The following is a 20,689-nucleotide window of genomic DNA, read 5'->3' on the forward strand; positions in this document are numbered from 1 at the left end:
CCAGGAGAGGAAATAGAAGTTAGTCTTTTATTTAAATCACACAATACTGTGTCCTATATCACTTTCTTTCCATGTAGCAGAAAGACTCTGCAACTTGGTTAGAATTCTGCTCACCTCTCTTTATTATTTAGCAAGTTACCAAAACATGTACATCATTAGCATTTAGATTTGCAATCTCAGCCTTCTGTGATGTGTGACTTCCATTTGTTTGGTAGAAGTTAGCCATTATACACATGGACTTTCTCTCTTGCATGTTTATATTGCTTTGTACAAAGCTTTGAAGACACCTTCTCAATCTCTGTCATCATATTTGGTTGTTAGATCAGGTCCAACTGGACAGTGAGTATCCTCCTCAGCAGTACAACTCTAGTACCGACCATAACACGAACACTAAGACCCCCATTACAATGGGGCGCAATCGCAGTCGATAAGGGCTGTGAACGTCTGCAGAACGCACCACTAGACAACCAGGGGAGCAGCCTTAAAGTCTTTAATGCAGCCTCGATCCTCCGGCGAGTTCTAGATTAACTCTGTTCTTCGCTTGCCCCTCATTTTTCCTCGTTCCAAGATGCTTAGTTTGCTCTCATGGGTTCCCCTTTTAAATTTTAACATTTTTTAAATTTTGCTCCAGTTTTCCCCTTTTACATTTTAGCTGGGATGCAAATTGCCATTGCAGAGCAAATCAGGATTCATGCTCAGCGGCGGCTCCTCTGCAGTGGCGGAGGTGCATCACCCCCCGGCCCAGAGCCAGCAGCTGAAAAATAAAACAATATCTTGCTATCGTTTTAATTTTTAGTTGCTGGTTCAGAGCAAGCGTGCGCAGGGAGGGGCGGGGCAAGCCATGGGAGGGGGCAGGAGGAGTGGTAAGCGCACTTTGCTTTCTCCAACCTGCCAGTATTGTAGAGCCGTGTTGGAGAAACAGCACAGACTCCTTGTGCCTGAACCAGCGTCTTTTCAGCCTGCCCGGGCCAATCCCTGCACTGCTCTCATGCTTTTAATTCTATTCTATCCATGGGAATTTCTAGAGCGCATGGCTACCCAGAAGGGCCTCCCAGCGCTGGAACAGCAAATGGTACAGTGTCAGTATTGAGCTCAAAAGGCAATGAAAGAGCTGTTTGTAGCTGTTTCCTAAATATTGGTTCTGACTTAATTTGCATTGTGTCCTGTGGGAGGGTGCTCCAGAACTTGGTACCCAGCAAAGCAAAGGAGCGTCCTCCATTCCTGGTTTTCATGATCCTAGGTACTACAAACAGTTGCTGGCTGGTGGACCGCAGTATTCTGGCATGGCTGTGAGTAAGTAGTCTTTGGATCAGTTTGGGACTTTTTCGTGCATTTCTCTGTGGGCCATGCATAGTGCATTAAAGTGAATCCTTTTAAGCATGGACAGCTGGTGCAGACTGCCCAGGGCTGCAGTTGCAGAGTGACGTTTAAATATTTTCAACAATATGCATGCTGCGGCGTTCTGAATGACCTGGAGTCTTTTTATGACCGATTTGGGCCTACCCAGGTATAAGGAGTTCCCGTAAACGCATTGAAATGATTAGGCCCTGTAGTACTATCCTCCGGTAGCCATCCAAGCAGCTTCCTCAAGGTCCTAAGCGTGCCGAAGCAAGTTGCTGCCACCTTTTTAGCTTAGTTGCCATTGAAAGCTTGTTGTTGAGCCAAAAGCCCAGACTTTTGACTTCCTGTTTGGGGGTGGGTTGACTGCCAAGAAAGTCAGGCCATTCTAGTCCATCTCCCTGGAGAGTTTGTTTCTCACCACCATCGACATGAGTACTTTCTATACCAAATTGCTGCCCTCATTAGAAGGGTCTCTTTACAGCCCATCTCTGTCGATAGCAACATATTTTTCTTCCAAACTTTTAAAAGTATTTTCGCCCAAACCACTAACAGTAGTTAGTAAGTACAAACAGTACTAACTAAGCTGAACATTACAGGTAAGTAAATGTTATTTTTTACATATCTTGACACCTTCCACTAAGGCTTTCTAGCACTCACCCGAGAGCTTATCTCCACACTTCGTTACCTATTTTGATGTCCCTGCGGCCCACCGTGTATCTTTCTATTCCTTTCTTCTGATTACTCGACCAACTTTAATAAGTGTTTCCTGTCACTACCTTCTGCTACCCTAATTCATGCACCATCCAGGGTTCTACCTATCCATCACCAGGCGTTCCATGACAGAGGGGGCCACAGAATCCAATCTTCTTTTTGTTGAGTGATGGAGGCATGAAGCCTCGACAATCTGGGGTATTTAGTAGTCTTTTATTTTTCCTTTGAAGTTGACAAAAGACAACTACGTTTTAGAGAGAGACTAGTAATTTTCTAATTAGTGTAAAGAAAAAATAAATCAAATAACCGCTTTCCCTTATGTAAAACTTGGACTTGTATTCAGGGGAGAGCTAATTGGAAAAAAATGAATATTATACTGGTCCTAGAAACCCTTGGTGTGTTGGGGCAATTTCTAATGGTCCGACCAATACTCTAAAAGGCCAAGCCATATAAGTGAGGTTGCAGTACTCATGGATGTAAATGCCATCCTCAGAGGATGGGTATGCTTCCAGGTTGGCTTTCCTCCATTTAATTGAAGCGTGAATAGAATGTCTGCATTTGCCTCTGTACTCACACAGAGAGTGCAAATGTTTCATTTCTGATCTCTAACTCCTGGACCTCAATAGCCTTAGGAGGCCCTGGGAGGCTTGGCCTCCCTTGGGAAGGGGTTGGATCAACTTAACAACTTGATGTACACTGTATTGTCACCACTACGAAGTGGTATTTCTGTCACAAGCTAGTGATTGCAAAAAATTATTAAATACATAAGCATTGTCACCCACAACTCCTATGTGCTCAGTCAGACTTTTCCTTTGCCCATCTCATATGTGTCTTATAATCTGCTTGGTGTCTACAGGTACCAGAGGAAAACATCAATGGCGTCATCAACGCTCTGCAAGTCAGCCAATCCGAGAAGCATTAGAGCTCAGCACGGAGTGTCGCGAGGACCATGCCAGGTCTCCTCCATTATCCGCACAGTATTTCTGAAGAAGCTGAATTCAGAGCGGTGCCATTTAAAGAGGGAGGTTGCCGAAGAGATGAGCATATAAAAAAAAAAACAATTTATTTTCAATTTTTTTAACATGAAGGTTTGCTTATGATAGATTCTAAAACAAAACTGTAGCCTTCCTGCTCTCTTGGTCTGGAATATGTTGACTACAGACATGGTGTGGTGCATTCCCAAGACGCAGGACTCAAACGAACGGTCACTAGTTTCTATGCGAAGTATCTATGCGTTATAGCTTTGTGGGCGCTTCAGAAATGCCATGAAATCGGAGGGAGGAAGTTTGCGTGAAAAGGGTGGAAGGTGATGTTTGCTTCGTAGTGAAGAGTAAACGAAAGAAATATCAAGTTAATATTGCACTGTATTAGATCTCTTACTGACATCGTACTGAAAAAAGATCCTAACAAATTGTTGGTTTTAAGTAGAAGGACTTAACGTTGTCACCAAATTCCCCCTTTCATGAGACCGTGCATTGAGTCATAAGGCAGGGGATTGTCTTCGCTACAAGAGGCTGCTGCTTTTCTCTTTCTATTCAATGGGGCAGGCAGTAGGGTCACGAGCAAAGGAGGGGTTTTGAGCAGTAATGTATAGTTTCTTGCACCTTGAACCTGCTTCCTCTTTTCCTCCCCCAATCTCTGTCCTCTTTGATTAGGAAACGACCATGGGGGGCCATCCAGGACCTTGTTTACAAGCACAACCCCCGCTTGTGCACAGGTCTGTGCTCATCAAATGGGTTGGTCTTACATCTAAGCGGCCTGTGCATCTGATGGGTTCACAGCTATGCACAGGAGTGTAGTGCCCGAGCGGGGTTCCGCGGTCTCTACGGTTTCAGTTGAGACGTGTGTTAGGTCCCTCTCTCTGCATCTTGTAGATATTATGCAAGTTTTTGTTTTCACCAACTCAGTTGTTGTATCAAAAGTCTTGTGTAACCCAAAGAACAAGCACTCCATTTACTAGCTCTACCACAGTAAGCTGCGTCTTTATCTTTTGGATTGCATTGTACAGCGATTGGGCTAAATATCGAACACCTCCATGGTTACTGACTCTCTATACCTTTGGGCAGCAATACACACTGACAACTGGTTTCTGTCTTATCCCTCCCACCTTTCTACTTCCCAACACGAGATCCCAACCTTTGCCTTTCAGTGCAGACTTCCATTTTGCGTTTATGGTGCTGTGGCACGCGACAGCGCATGCGAGTCTGACAAAAAAAGTACCTTCGCCTTTTAGAAGGAACAAAGCTAAAGTTTTCAAGTGCAATAAAGAATGTCCTGAAGGAATATTTCTGAAACAAAAAGCTGTGAATTGCCTACAATTCTTGCGTCTGACTGCAAAGCACAATGGAAGTCTGAGCCATTTCCTTGGAATATTGGGTGATCTTTCCACTGAGTTATGAAAAATTCCTATCCCCGGTGATACAATACATTTAATTAATCCCTCTCCCTGACTCATATCCTTTCAATTTCACACTATCTACCACCGTCTCCTGTTAATATGACAATGAAGATCAGCATGCGTTTAGTTGTTATTTCGGTTTTGAGTGTTGTCATCTGATAGACCAAGTGCGGTCCTCACCTCTTGCACTTGCAAACGATTGCGCACTGCTTTCTTCTAAGGTCTGCACTATTCAGGATGGTGGTTCCTTGAATCGAGCAGATGACCTTCAGCACCTAAAAGGTGCTAGAACACTATACCTATGCACTAATGTAGATTTGGGCTGAGTTGCAGTTTTGACCCAGTTGGTAAAATATTCTTTTAGGCGTGTCTACTTTAACACGTTAAGTTGGTTTATTATGTTATCCCCCAGACCGACACAAGTAAAGAAGTTTCGTAAACTGAGATTAAAATGCTGACCCAAAGTGAGGGACTGAGCTACGTTATGAACTTTGGAGCCAACCTTTACCTTTTGTCTATAAAAACCCACCTAAAGTTGTGACTTTGGCATAAGTGACTGCTGTGTGTGTCTGATATCTGATATGCCTAGAGAGTCGGTTTTGCTTCACTACGTGGGCAGGACACTTCAGGCTGAAGCTGATATCTATTGAAAGGTTTGCATTTTTCTAGGCAGCGATTCTGATTGTAAGGGAGTGAGAAGGCTCAGCAGAAAGAGTGAAGAATTGCACTATTCGTCATCCAGTAATGAGGAGTCTCCTCTTTGCATGAGCTTCTTCCGCTGGATGATTGGACGGTACTCTCAGTTATGACCTGGCGGAGCCTTTCTCGTGGTCATTATCATTTTGAGATTGTTTCGGAGTTGTGGAATTACCGGCTCCCTTATATTTTTTGAAGCCCGCATTTACTTTTAAAGACCTATGTATTTTTTTAAACTTTATTAACTTTGCACAAAATATACCTAACCAAAATGTAAATGCTCATCTGCTTTCAGAAAGGTCTTAATGCTGTTGACCTCTCGCCTTCTCTCTCTTCCCCTACCTTGCCCTCTCCCTCTTTTGCCATTTCTCCCTCTCTCTCTATCTACAAGGCTTTCTTTTCATAGAAATAACAAGCTAGTTTATGTAGTGTAGTGAAATATAGACATTGTTGTGCTCCTGTTTTATTGAATTTCGGACAATTTCAACTTGTAGATTTTGTGATGTGTCTGTGTATTGTTTACATTAAATTCTGTAGTGTGTTTGTATATACATATATATACTGTCGACATATACATGCATGTGTTATACATGTGCTGTATATATGCAGCTTATATATTCTGTTCATGTGTATGCACGTTAATGCATACAATGTGTGTGTGTGTTTGTGCCAAGTTGGCCCAAGGCAAAGAATATAGTTTGAGCCAACTGTGGCATTAATTGCAAAAATAGTACAATGCGTGAGTCAAATCCGTTATTAACACTACGGCCTCTAGGTCAAATTGCATATTAATAATACTCTCTGACCAAGCAAATTCACTAACCAAACCCACGGTTGCAAACTCCTTTGTTTCTTTCTGAGGGAGGGGCCTTGGTCAAAAGTAATGACACCTGTTTCGCTCTTAGCAGACATTTAAACTTTGATGCCCCCGCCCTCTGCTAATCTCATTGACTACCCATGTAGAGATACTTTGTGTTCTGCTCGAAGTTCACTATGGTAGTTCTCTGTGTGTGTCCTATGCCTTACCCTCATACAATATAATGCAATAAAGTTACATAGTTTGTGCCCATGAGATCCTCCCAGTCTACGATTTTCCGAAGTCTTCTTGATACCCCTGATTTCTGTCCAATCCCAGTCCTTCCACAAGTCAGATAATCCATTAGCCTAAACACTCAACCTTGGAAGAAATCGGTGTTTTGAGAGCCACAAGGGTATGTCAAGCCTGTAAATGATTAAAGGCCTCATTTATATTTTGGAGAACTGGATACTGTCAAAACATGGCTATTACAAGTCCCATAGGCTGTAATGCACTTCTAATACTGCGGCTGGGACATCTGCCAATGTTGTGACGGAATATCCTGTCGAATAAACTCGAAATAAGATCCCTAGTCTTTGGCATGCTATTGTACCTGGCAAGTCAATGGCCCATGGCAACTCAGACCTTACTGTATTGATCCTACATATACTCACAAGCATGACAAGTCTTCATTTCGTACACTCTTGAGAGTCCGAAAATATGCCCTTTCACAGAAGCTGCTTGCAGTAAAGTTCTGCCGGGGTGTGGATGTTGCAATTGGTAGACTACAGTGCAGCAAGGAATTGTTTATTGTTAACGGGACACGGGTATACATTTTGAAAAAAAATAATATAGTTTGTAAACAAATTCCTAAAAGAAGGTCATGTATTTGACATTCATGTTTTTTTTGTGGGTTAAATTGTTTCATTTTTTTATTATATCAGTGCTTGGTCTCCTGTGTCCGCACCAGTGATCAGTACTCAGTGCTACAAACCCCTAGTGAGAAATCAATTGCTAGTGAAAATAATGCACAAATTAAGGGGCTAACAAGCGTAGTCCCTCAGCCTTGGGTACTATTTGAAAAAACTGATTCGTGCAAATTCATCTCCAGTAGTAAAGGATTTTTCTAATAAAACACCACCTATCAATTGTACAAAAGTGAATGTTCTTTTTGTTGCTCGGTTTGTCGCTTTTAGGAAAACACAGAATTTTGACCACCATTTTATTAAGTTGTTGAGATGGATCATGTACCGATAAGTTGTGTTTGCGCCTTGTATCCCATATAAGACGTGCCATCACTTTTGTGATAAAATAGACAAAATACGTCAACCAGGTTGAGGTATTTTATATTAATGCATGAAAACTTGTTTAATCATCCCAGTTCCTGTAAGCCAGAAAGCAACCTCCCTTTCAGAGATTCAAAGTGGCATATGGCAGGCATTGGGTTTCTGAACCCACAATAATACTCTTCATATCAAAAGCCTGTGTACTGGAAGTGCTGTCATTGCCTTTAGGTGGCCTAAACTTGCTTTCTTTCTCTCTTCCATTGCTCTTTTCTTCTTCACTTATAGGTTTGCTTTTCGCTGCACCTTGGTTGGTATCATTGAAAATAGTATGCTGTGTAAGTTCAGTCTCATCTGTGAGAGAAGTGGTCCCCTTGATGCTGGGTTGTAGGGAACACGTGGATCTAATCACCACAGAGTAACTTATAACACCATTGGTTGATATGGGTTTTGTTTCTGTTTTGCTAGAGTCAAGATTTTTTGTTTTTGGAGAGCAATATTCTTGCATGTTAGCTGAAATATTAAACCACCAATGCTCCTCGTTATGAATTCAGTTGGTTCATACCAACCAGTGATATGTACACCTACACCAAACAATACACAGCTCTCATTATCCAATGGTAGGCGAGCTCTTGTAGAGGCTCTTGGTTGTATTTGCATGTGAGTATCCCTATATATTCATATGTGGATGCTCACATGCAAAAACAACCACTGTCCTGGCACATGCCAATTCTGTAATAGGTACCAGGCAATGACAGTGCAAAAGCGACTCGCATCTGGACTGCCCCGCATTAGGGGGTAATGGTGTGTTCAATTAATGGAAAGGGCTGGTGGCTCCAGCCACACTTGTGGTGGCAATCATGAAGGACTCTCCCTTTGGGTGTCATCGAACAACATCTTTTACCTAAACCAAGACACTTCTGCCCTACATTTCACTTGAGTACTTAAAGGTTATGGGCAATTTGCTGCCTGTCTTGGTGGAAAGAGATTGCTGTTTGTAATCACTTTGAATTCGAATTTTACCGCCCAGCGTGAAGATGTATTGGTCTGTTTGAGCGGGTGGTAATCCTTCTCTAAGAAAACCCTGTATGCGAGGTGGCTATTTGCTTTCGAAACATTTGGTCTTACCATTGTCAGATTAATAAAATAGGTTTTGTAGGCCCGTTGTGGGTGCTCGGGATGAGACACCCAAAATGTTCTGAATGTTTTCGGTGATTTTTACTGGTTTTGCGGTAACCTGGCCACATTTTGTGGATGCTCATCTTTCTGTTTTTTTCGGATACCATGAATGTGCCACCGTTACACAAAGACTGGGATTAAGAAGCTGAATTAGGCGGTGAGCAGCCATCACAACGCGGGCATTAACATGCGCTGCCATTACGACGCTGCTTTTACAACACAAGTCGTTTCAACGACTTGCGCTGGAGGGCACTGTTGGAAAAGGAATAGTTTAATTTTCTATTCCAACACCTTCCCTACTGTAACGTGGGCTGGAGTTGGAATAGAAAATTAAACTATTCCACTATCCAGCGCTTACAGCACAAGTCGTTGTAACGGCTTGCGTTGTAAAAACAGCGTCATAATGGCACGCGGGGTAAAAGCCCGCGTTGTACTATCATACAACCGAATTAGGCTATGTAACACCTTCTAAATATGGACAGAAATGTAAACTAAGGAGAAATAACAGCTTGGCAAAGTGTAGGTCAAGTGATCGATGTGTTTATGTCAAAAGATGCTATTAGGTTCTGATCAGCAAAGCAAATCTGGTATGGGTCGGGAACATCAAAGGCAGAATATCCCAATATATATAACCAGACTATCAAGGAACAAAGAATCGAAAGGTAAGTTTGTATAGAGTTTTTATAGCTAACGCCACATATACGTTCTTTGGTGGTTATATACTCCCTCAAGGTATGTAGATGTAGAGTTTGGATTAATAAATACATATCACCCTCTGTTCACTTACTTATTTTATATTTTGCCCCTCAATATTCTGGTGAAATTTTACCTTTTTGCTTTCGATATTCCCTACTACAATCAGAAAATCTGGTTATGCGACCATGATTCTATAGACCAATATCGGGGCACTGTCACTTTGAACACTTTTGTTGCATTTCATTTGTCCTGAACATACACCATAGAACCCAGGAAAGTCAATCCCCAATTCATAAGAATTTTTTTACGGAGAAAGTGGTAGCTATGTTCCTTTTTTGGGGGAGTTGACGTTTCAGTTTGGTAGTAATTTTCCCCAGCAACCAGCATCATTTTACTTGTAAGGTTCTCCCTATCTCCCCACCCACAAACAATGGATCCATTCAGAACTTCTGTATTTCTGCACTGAACTTCACAGAACGGGAGAAGGAAAGTCCATCCAGCAGCATATTTGAGACTCTTTGTTGCAGCTACAAGGACAGTCCAGGCTCGTTTGTATTATTTGTCAACCTTCTTGCGTACAGTTAAAGACGATCAGTTCTTGGACTTCGATGCATAAAAGAACTTATCCCCTCACCCACCACTATATAGTCCTAGGATTGGAATGCATTCCCGGGGATGTGTGCTGTGGTAGGAAGCTGAGCGGCTCACTGCAAATGCAAGGAGCTAGGCCCAGGGTAGAAAAAAGGGGGAAAACATTATGCTGAAACTCGTAGAGCAAACACACTCAAAAATGTCTTCTGTTAAAGAAATGTATTGTGAAATGTTTAGCATTTCCAAGCGCCAGGACAGGCGTTTCTTCTACAGCCGCTTAGTTGGTGTTGTATTTGTTTGTGAGCAACAACTTACAAAAGGGATTTCAACAAGCAAACCCCCCTCCACTCTCTTAAAGTTTAATGAGGCAAAGCTTTCAATGGCAGAGGCACAGGTGATCACCTTCACATATTACCAGCTTGGGTGGATCAAGTGCCAGAACTGGCTATTAATAGTGCTGGAGTTCTCTACCAATATTTACACATTGAATATAAAATGGGCTCATAAATATATCGGGATTGATAAAATCATTGATTGGATATGTGCAAGTGAACCACCTACAGGGGTTCGCCTAAGATGTTCTTAATGTGGGCTTACAAATGTCATGAAACTATGATGCAGGACATTTCGACAATCTCAAAGATTAAATACGCGCCCATAAATCACACTCATCCTAATTTCAAGCGTAAGATCTAACTTTTCAGATGCAAAATAAGGTACCGCGCTTGTCAAACCAAAATCTAGTTAACCAACTCCGAATTATCAAAAACAGATGGGCTTGGAAATGTATTTTTCCTCGTCAAAAGAAATAGAAACACATGGGCTTATTTACAAGCATCTGCGCCGCCTGTGCGTCACTTTTTTTTGACGCACAGGCAGTGCACTGTGCTGGCCCATATTTAGAAGGCCTCGCAAAGCTACTCTGAGAGGCTTTTTTTCATTGCCTTGTAAATACGGACCCTTTTCACGCATCACTTTGCGTGAAAGGGGCGTGCCACGGGTGTTGCTGTCGGTATTCTCACGCAACACCCATGGATTCTGCCGCATTCTGCAGCACGCATAAAAATTGGAAAACACCATCAATGTTTTTGTGCAGGAAGATGTCCCTTCTTGCACAAAATCAATCATCCCCACAACACAGGCACTCTTACACCATGGTGCAAGCGTGCCTGCGTTGGCGCATGGCAGCCAATTGAGCACCAGCTCAAGGAAAAACACATGGATGCGTCATATTGTTGTAAATATGACGCATCCCTGTGCTTTTAAAATTATGCAGCTCGGCACAGGAAAATAGCTTGCGGCGCCGTGCTGCGACATTTTGTTGCAAATGTGGCCCACAAAGTTTTATCTTGGTTTATACATTTCTATGATTTCATGATTTCAAATGTCTGCTCCTTACCTGGGCTACTGCAGTTCAATATGAATCTGGAAGTATTGGGGGGGCAAGGGGGCTTGTTCCCCCTCATTCTCATCTCAAAGGTGCTATAAATGTTGGTAGGATTGTTACTGTTCTACTGTATTCCATTGCCACTTACTGACCTCTTTTCCTGCCATCATGTCCTTCCCCTGGGAGTTGGGCCAAGTTGTGTTGCGACTCATGACGTAGTCTGTCGTCTCATCTTAAATCTTTAGTAGAGATAGAAAGCTGTGCTAGCACCCCATGCGGATTATGAACATTAATAATTAGATCCTTTAATGTTCACCGTTAAGAAACACAAAGCCCACTGTGGAGAAAGTCTGCTCATCTCCATTGAAACAATCAATTGCTTGCCCTTCCCGGCTAATCCAGACCTCAAGAATGTCATTGCCGAACTGTTTCAATAAGTTTTAACATGGGATTGTTCATAACTTCTTTAATCTGAGCAAGACTAAGGGAAGCTTTAAGAATTCTGCAAGATTTCTAAGTTGTGTTTGGTAATTGATACGGGTCAGCATTATGGTTTTCTTTGTTGTTGTTTTTTTAGGGCTTTGTAAATTCTGGTTTAGCAAGAGTGCATGCGCACCGGGATCGCACATTTTATTTTTGGCAATGTAGTTTTGCTAATCTCATCTAGTTTTTGGACCACTGCATCACATCGATGTATGTGAACCTAACCCTTCATTTACGAGTATGGCGGAATATAGTAGTAGGGGCCAGAATCTTCTATTCCAGCTGGTATTCTCACACCAAATTCCTGGGATTACAACTTTTGTTTCCGAAATGGGGAATAACCATTTGTACCCAGAGACACTGTGTCTTTTCCCCCAGTTTTGGGCAGAAAACCTTTGACAGGCAGAAAGTATCAGTTGGAGGGTCAGTTTGGGAGGAGTGCAGGCAAGGTTTGTGCCTGGTCAGTGGGAGCACTGTCTGCTCCCTTTGGACTGCTGCAGAAATTCAACAGGAGCCGGGCAATGCTCCTAGCTGCAGTCCCTGCCACTGCATCACTGCTCCTTTGTCTCCAGTCTGGTGTTTGTGGACCCAATAATTCCAGGCACAGAGACGCTTAGAATTGGACCAGAGGCATTTGGAATTGCAAGATGTAGAATTTCAATCTGAGTTATTGGTCGGGGTAAAGTAGCACAACTTATAAGGAGGGCTCTAATTATATTTGTCCACTTCTGATTGACCACAGTACCACACATGTTTTGTGTTGCACTAGACCAATCCTATGCTAATGTAGGCATACTGGAGAGGATCCAGATAAAACAGCCCTAAGATTGGACACAAAGTCGATTAACTAAAATAGTGTGTGATCTTGTTTTGCATTAAATGGTAACACCAAATGAAACCAGGTGCAAGCAGAATATTGCATGATACTCCCAAATGTGATGGGTAGTTTATGCAAAAGTGCACATTCTACATGACTTACACTTTGCTGTTTATCATTGAGTAGGAATTTGTACTTGAGGGTGTATCTCGAGGTGAACTTCCATGCAGGACATTACTGCCTTCCCTCTGCATCCTGGGGCAATACTTGGAGGCAGATTTATTTTTAAATAGTGTAACACAGGGCCATATTTTCTAAATTGATGCTCTCTTCCTTAATGCTGTCGCAAAATTAGGCTGCCTAGTGCGACCACAGTGCACACCCCTACGCCCAGACAATGTGTTAACATTAACACGTTGAATGTGTGTTGTACATTGCAGCATACATGCAATTAGGGAAATGTCTGTAGAATTAAAACTCTTTCTGACTGTGCGCCTGTGTCAAGGCGGTGTTATTTTTAAAGCAAGTCTGGCTTTACGTCAAAAACCATAGTGGTAGAATTAGAATGCCCAAATAAGCACCCTTGGAAGGCCTCATTGACATAAATACGTCCAAAGCGCTATTTTCACTACTTTAATCATTTTTAAAGTGCAATAGAAGTTTTGTGGGAAAATGAATACTTTATCAAGACTGCGCTGATTTGTGTGACTTGGCGTGGTGCAAAGTTTTGATAAATCTGCTCCTTTGTGTAATGCTAAACAGACATTTTTTGTGTGAGTGCAGCTGAATAAGTTATCCATCTCCAAACCTTTGTAGATTTGGTGCTGCATAATCTTTCCTCATTTGTACAAAGCATCACTGCAAGATTTTCAGTAAATCTGGACCACATGGTGTTACTATGTTATTACCATGTCAGGAATTCGACTAGAATAACAGTTGTGGACATAGCAGTACTCTCTATAGAGCCCCAGATGTGTTAACAGCAAAGTGCTGAACAGTTCAGCTCCATTATGATGGATATGAACGATTTTGCGATATTTTCACATGCAAACAGAGACACTTAATCGAAGAAATAAGCATCCCATAGTCAGGAAATTGAAAAAAAGGGTGCAACATAAATGTATTTATTTCCCCTACCTTTATCACGTATGCCACATACAAGTTCTTCCCTGTATGTTGGACATCCTCTGAAAATCTTCCCTAATCAAATATAGCACTGTAAATATGAATAACTTTATGAAATATCTGGCAACCGTTCCAGCTGAACCCCACAGTGTTTAGTGTACAGTATATCTGTTAATTTGAAAAAGAAAACTACCGCTTGCTTTGCGCCGGCATCTGTCCCACCGTGAATTGCCCATGCGCGAGTTTCCCTCTCTCCCTTCTGTCAGATTTTTTGTGTCGTTCTCCTTCTTTCCGCTCTATGGTTTCTCCTTGCTGCTCTATGGTGTCTACTTGCTGCTCTATGGTGTCTACTTGCTGCTCTATGGTTTCTCCTTGCTGTTCTATGGTTTCTCCTTGCTGCTCTATGGTTTCTCCTTGCTGCTCTATGGTTTTGCATCAGGGCAGCCAAACACCGTTGTTCTGAAGTAATGGGAGCGGGCCACTGTCTCGATTGTTTTCATTTTTTCTGGCCTCTGTGCCACTCCTCGCTTTTGCAGTATTTAACGGGAGCTCGAAGTGCCATTCTTGTACTTGTGCTTTTTCATTATTTTTATTGTAAAGGGGGCTTCCCCGGTGCCCTCGGCTCTCATATTCATTCTTCGTTGCCTCGGCCTGCGGTGTGTCTGATTCCGTGATGCGCTTCATGCTGTGACGTGCCCAGCGTAACGTGTGCGCGCAGTGTATGCGCAGTAGGCCTGCGTGCTGCACTTCCTTAAATGGGTTAATGGTTATCGAGGGGGCTCTTCAGAGGTTGGCTTATCAAAGAACTATTGGACACTCCAGTTCAGGCGTTGCTGTTTATTTGCCCCTCCCTCTAAAAGGGTTATTATCAGAACCCTGAGCTTCCGTAGTTCATCTTTAAGAAGCGTTAACTGCACCTGGTGGTAAAGGCCCATTTTGTTCCAGTCTGCAGGACCGGTTTGTCCTAGAATTTCCCAGCAGCTTCCATGGCATGACAAACTTGTTGTTTGAGTGTCTGTCATGGTGGATACAGATCGAGGTATCTTTAGCAATAGCCAGATTTAGTGGCACCACGTGGGCTCGTGTTATGATGCGCACCTTTGGACAGTCCTGTTTTTTTCTGACCTAGCAGCTTTCTTCATAATTGGTCTGGATCAAAGTGTCACGCATCACATGGGGCCCCTTAGAAACTAGGATAATTTTATACTCAAAATATTCTCAAACAGTACAATATAATTTTTTTTAAAGTGAATTGTCAGGACACAATCACCAGCACTCCGTACATATCAATAACGCACTAAATACAATTATTTTGATTCACTTAATCAGAATGCTCTACATATCTAATGTTCTGTGCACACCGAGTTCCGTCTCAATTTTAAGTTTCTTGCAGACCAACAAACACATGGTGTGCCATGGTTCTAGAAAGTTCCTTTTAGAACTTGTTGAAAGAGACCCTCTTTTGGATTTTCGCCATAACTAGATATATGCTGTTTTTACACTGTATTACAGTTTGGACCTTAAGCTCTCCAGACTAATTGAACGTTTAGAAAGTGAAGTATCAACCTGTAAGAAAAACTGTGATTGGCTCAGCCATTCAGAATGCTGCTTTTAACTACTCGTATTTGCCTGTGAGATTTAGAAGCAGGCCTTCAAGACGGGAACAGTGGGGCCTGCTTGTCTTTCCATATTGGGTCAGAGTAGGGACATAGATGCCAGGGCTCATACACCATCAGGCGTTAACAACTGTTAGTGGCCTTTTCAGATTATGATGCACCCGCACTTTGGACCATATTTGTAGGCAGGGAAGTTAACAGTAGTTAATGGCATACGCATAAGTAATAACTCCTAAATAATTGTGCACCGGCACTGGACCTGGAAGTCTGGCATAATTTAGTTTTGGTGACTGATTGTTATGTCCTTCCCTTATAATATCCCAAACCCTCTCAGAAAGTCCCTGTCCACTCCGAAAATGTCTTCTAAGTGTGTATTTAAAAAAGACAACGAAGGTGCAATCTAGCACATTGTGAGAAGCATCAAGGGACATTAGGCCGGCATAAGAAATGCTTTTCAAATGGCCTGCAGTGGTCTAAATGACTGAGTCTTAACTGGCCGTCACATGAGTTGCTGGTTTTGGCCTGGTCCAAAGATGTCAAGTGTGCATGCGGGTCACAAGCACTTGTGGCGACGAGTCCTTGCAGGCAGCAGTGGGAGGCTGGTCCCAAAATACCAAGTGTGCATGCGGGTCACAAGCACTTGTGATGATGAGTCCTTGCAGGCAGCAGTGGGAGGCTGGTCCCAAAATACCAAGTATGCATGCGGGTCACAAGCACTTGTGATGATGAGTCCTTGCAGGCAGCAGTGGGAGGCTGTTCCCAAAAGGCCGAGTGTGCATGCGGGTCACAAGCACTTGTAGCAATGAGTCCTTGCAGGCATCAGTGGGAGGCTGGTCCAAGAGTTCCAGCTCACATGCACGTCACAAGTACTTGTTGCGATGAGTCCTTGCAGGCAATAGTGGGAGGCTGGTCCCAAGATGTCAAGTGCACATGCACGTCACAAGCACTTGTGGCGATGAGACCGTGCAGGTAGCAGTGTGAGAATGGATCAAGGCTGTCAAGCATACATGCAGGTCACAAGTACTTGTGGCGATGAGTCCATGGGTTAGCAGTGGGAAGGTGATCCAAAGACGTTAAGTGCACATGCAGGTCACAAGTACTTGTGGCGATGAGTCCTTGCAGGCAATAGTGGGAGGCTGGTCCCAAGATGTCAAGTGCACATGCACGTCACAAGCACTTGTGGCGATGAGACCGTGCAGGTAGCAGTGTGAGAATGGATCAAGGCTGTCAAGCATACATGCAGGTCACAAGTACTTGTGGCGATGAGTCCATCGGTTAGCAGTGGGAAGGTGGTCCAAAGACGTTAAGTGCACATGCAGGTCACAAGTACTTGTGGCGATGAGTCCTTGCAGGCAATAGTGGGAGGCTGGTCCCAAGATGTCAAGTGCACATGCACGTCACAAGCACTTGTGGCGATGAGACCGTGCAGGTAGCAGTGTGAGAATGGATCAAGGCTGTCAAGCATACATGCAGGTCACAAGTACTTGTGGCGATGAGTCCATCGGTTAGCAGTGAGAAGGTGGTCCAAAGACATTAAGTGTGCATGCAGGTCTCAAGTACTTGTGGCGGTGAGTCCATCTGTTAGCAGTGGGAAGGTGGTCCAAAGACGTTAAGTGCGCATGTAGGTCACAAGTACTTGTGGCGGTGAGTCCATCTGTTAGCAGTGGGAAGGTGGTCCAAAGACGTTAAGTGCGCATGTAGGTCACAAGCACTTGTGGCGATGAGACCGTGCAGGTAGCAGTGTGAGAATGGATCAAGGCTGTCAAGCATACATGCAGGTCACAAGTACTTGTGGCGATGAGTCCATCGGTTAGCAGTGAGAAGGTGGTCCAAAGACGTTAAGTGTGCATGCAGGTCTCAAGTACTTGTGGCGGTGAGTCCATCTGTTAGCAGTGGGAAGGTGGTCCAAAGACGTTAAGTGTGCATGCAGGTCTCAAGTACTTGTGGCGGTGAGTCCATCTGTTAGCAGTGGGAAGGTGGTCCAAAGACGTTAAGTGCGCATGTAGGTCACAAGTACTTGTGGTGATGAGACCTCGCCGGTAGCAGTGGGAGGCTGGGCCAAAGACGTTAAGTGCTGGCGCATACAGGTCACAGGTACTTGTGATGAGACCGTCCAGGTAGCAGTGGGAAGCTGGTCCAAAGACGTGAAGTGCACATGCAGGTCACAAGCTCTTGTGGCGATGAGTCCTTGCATAAAGCAGCAGGTGGTTTCTTCCATTGAAGAGTCAGACGCTCAGTGTGAGCACATGGTGAATTCCAAATCCTATGAAAGCTGCTGTCTCACTCTCAAGACTAGCTTGTAACATCATGGAGGTTCACTGTCCTAGTCATTGAGCAATTCTGTGGGTACATGGAGGGTGTTAAGTGCTGTCACTTCGCCTAGTAGAGTGGACACTTCACTTTTGATGATGGGAGAGTTCTGTGTGCCCCATAATAACTACTTTCGCAGGGGGAGGGGGGCGGGAGGGCATTTTCCTGTATCCGTCCTCCATCTCCGCTTTCTCATCTCCAATGTCTTGACAACATCGCCACCGTGTGGCAGGTCTGGGAATCTTATATCCCAAACTCTCACATGATCCTTCGTTCCCTTGCACCTTAGTACTGTACAGTACATTGCCTTTATGGTTGTCGAGGACTGAAGTGCATGTTAACAGAAACAAACATGCAGCTGCCCTGAAATCATGTGATGCCTTGGAGGACAGGGGTGTGTGTTTAGGGCTGTTCGAAGCAGCTGCTTTGTTTGACTTGCAGCGATATGCTTACGTAGAGTACTTACCGCGCCTCGCTCTGAACAATAAGTCTGTTGCTAACAGTCTCTTGCTGAGACTTTCTTTCTTTGTGTGTGTTTGTGCGTGTGTGTTTGGGTGTGGTTGCGCTAATAGTAGAATGAGGTACAGCTGCTCAAAAAGTGTTCAGGGACCTGTCAATCTAGGATGTTTATCCGTAGGAAAGTTTACAATGACAGTTCTACGTCAGAAGCTTGCGGTTCTTTTATTTGCACAAAGTAGCGACAGCTTTGAAGTGGAAATTGACACCAGTCTTGTTTTTTTGGCAAAGTAGCCCATGGTTTTTAATAGTAAAAGAAAACTGTGACATGCTGGAATTAGGCCTGTTGCCCCACCCCCTTAACATGATTTCGGTATCGTATTTAAAGCTAACCCCTTGGGCTCATTTGCACCCAGTTATAACGCATGCTGTGTGGGGGGGGGGGGGGTTCATTAACATGCTAAAACGCCCTCCTTCTTGAGGGGGGTTACAATTTGTTTTTGCTGTTGTTTGGTTTTATGTTTGCGCAGTATTCACAAACTCTTTTCCTCTGTCCTGTTTTTTTGAGGATCACTCTCACTGCTGCTGCTGGAAATTCAACTAGCAAAGGCAACGCAGGGGTTCTTTGAGATTTCCAAAGCCACGCAAGCTTGTGCGGCGTTAGATTTCTTTGGCAAACGTACATATTAAAAAAATAATAAAAAAGTTTGATATGCCATGGTGAATTTAGCATTAAAAGCGGTTTATTTATCCAGTGCAGTCCACATTGCTGTGGTTGACTGAATGAAGCCCTTTGATCATTTGTAATGTTGGTCTTAAACATGCTTACAATTCTCATCAGAAAAGCATAACCAGTTTACTGTCTGGAGAGGAACTGTTGATATATAGTTCTGAGGCTTTCTGGGAGGACGAGCACATGTTTTTCCCCATGGATATGAATGGCTGGGAAGGTGTCAGTTTTAATAATATATATTTGCTCTTTCTATGTGTGCTGCTCCATATATTCCATATGCTCCATATATTCTGCAGCACACTTAGAAGGTGTTCCTTCCTGCACATAAACAATCATCCCTACAGCGCAGGTAACCTTGCAACACGGCGGCATGGTGCCTGCACTGGTGCTAGACAGCTTTTTTGCAGTAGCGGAAACACATGGGTGCGCCGAATTCTTGTGAATACAGCGCATTCCTGCGTTTTGAAAATGTCGGAGTGGAGCGCTGTCAAATTTGACGCAGCACTGCGATCCACCATTTTATTGTAAAAGGCCCCTAGAGTTCCCAGACAACCAGCAACTAAACCAGTTTTCCAATAGAAGCTCACCAGGGCAGACCCATGGCAGATTTTCCAGATAACTACGGACTCTGCAAATTATTCCCATTTAGGACTTTGTTGAAACCTTGGAGTAAAACCTGATGCGGCCAAATACCAGCCAATTCAGGATTACAACCTTAGTTAAATCACACTCCTAGTGTTTCCCCATCGGATATTCCACCTTGTAATACTTGGTGAAATCTCTGAGGGGTGGAGGTGGGGGGGAGGTGGTGGGGGTACTGGCAGAAAATTGGAGACGGATGCAGTAATACTGACTGCTGTGGTAATTCCTCATTGGTCAGCCAGGGTTCCACTTTGAGGTGCTAGTTAATCCCACATCCAGAAATCACTGGGACTGGTGGTTAAATCTGGGTGCAAGGTTGCTAACCCTGGATCACCAGAGGAGTCATAATGGAGCCCATAGTGTGACTTTATTCAAGGACACCTTCAGTGGATACCCTGAAAATCCTGCATGGTCATAGGCTGGCCAGCTCTGAATTGGCAACTGAATGAAGAGCTTATCCTGTGTGTTGGTCAAAATGATGCATACCTATGAGTTATGGGTTTGCACACAGGGTTTTTGTTAGGGGTTCGTTTTGTAACTTGGCCTAAATATCGCGGCTAAATACAGCGATCTAGCAGTGTTCTTTAACAGCAGCGGAGGGAGGTGCTCAAAAAATGTACAAGGGAAGAGCCAGTTTATGGAAAGCTGTGCACGCTGACATCTTTTACTTTCTGCCAGTCTTCTGCTGAGACTCAAGATTCATGTACTGTATGGAAAACAATGAATGTTGCAATACAAATGACAGTATATTTTGTACTTTGTAAAGTGTTGATTAAAATGAAGAAAAAAATGGAAACATGCTTGTCTTCTTTTGTGCTTCTCAATTGTGTGAGTGTATTTTTGGGAACTGTGATGTGTTTGCTGCTTTGGTAACTTTATCACATCCTGCAGGCAGCCACATGTCTTCTGCCCTAGTGGTAGTATCGTTCGTAGTCCCTGTTTGTATGTGAAGGTCTGGCCGTTTTCCCCCTTTTACTCTCTCTACAGCCAAGTGCACATATGACTGGCTCACAGAAAAGAAAACAACATAGTTCTCCGGTAATGATGGGAATGACCATATTTTTACTAAATGAAGTGTCAATTTCCTCTCTCAACAACAGTCAGTGTATATAATTATTTTTATATATATATATATATATATATATCTATATATCTATATATCTATATCCCTTTTTTAAAACTCCAAGGGCCAGATTTATCAAGATTTGATGCAGCGCAGCAAGACAACTTGCTGTTGTGTGTGAAATGGAGAGGGGAGGCACGCACCATATTTACTAACACATGGTGCATTCTTTCGCTCTCTCTCTCCGCTGTTGCACTTACGCCAATGCAGGCACCTTTGCAGAAATTATTGATAGCTCTTCTTTAGATTCTAAGCCATTATAGAAGAAGTGATTATAGTCAGAGTGAAATTCTGATGTAATGCTTG

At 43.4% G+C, this 20,689-nt stretch overlaps 1 protein-coding gene across 1 annotated transcript in view; it reads left to right on the forward strand.

Annotated features, from left to right (window-relative positions):
• Positions 1–20,056, forward strand: part of CASTOR2 (cytosolic arginine sensor for mTORC1 subunit 2) — a 422,141-nt gene extending 402,085 nt beyond the window's left edge. Inside the window, exon 9 of the mRNA XM_078679416.1 lies at positions 2,909–20,056. Within this exon, the coding sequence (XP_078535542.1) occupies positions 2,909–2,974 (66 nt within the window). The 3' untranslated portion in view covers positions 2,975–20,056. The remainder of the gene's footprint in view (positions 1–2,908) is intronic.
• Positions 20,057–20,689: the final 633 nt, after the last annotated feature.

This window comes from Lissotriton helveticus, chromosome 3_1 (assembly GCF_964261635.1).
Source record: "Lissotriton helveticus chromosome 3_1, aLisHel1.1, whole genome shotgun sequence".
In the NCBI taxonomy this organism is placed as follows: Eukaryota; Metazoa; Chordata; class Amphibia; order Caudata; family Salamandridae; genus Lissotriton; species Lissotriton helveticus.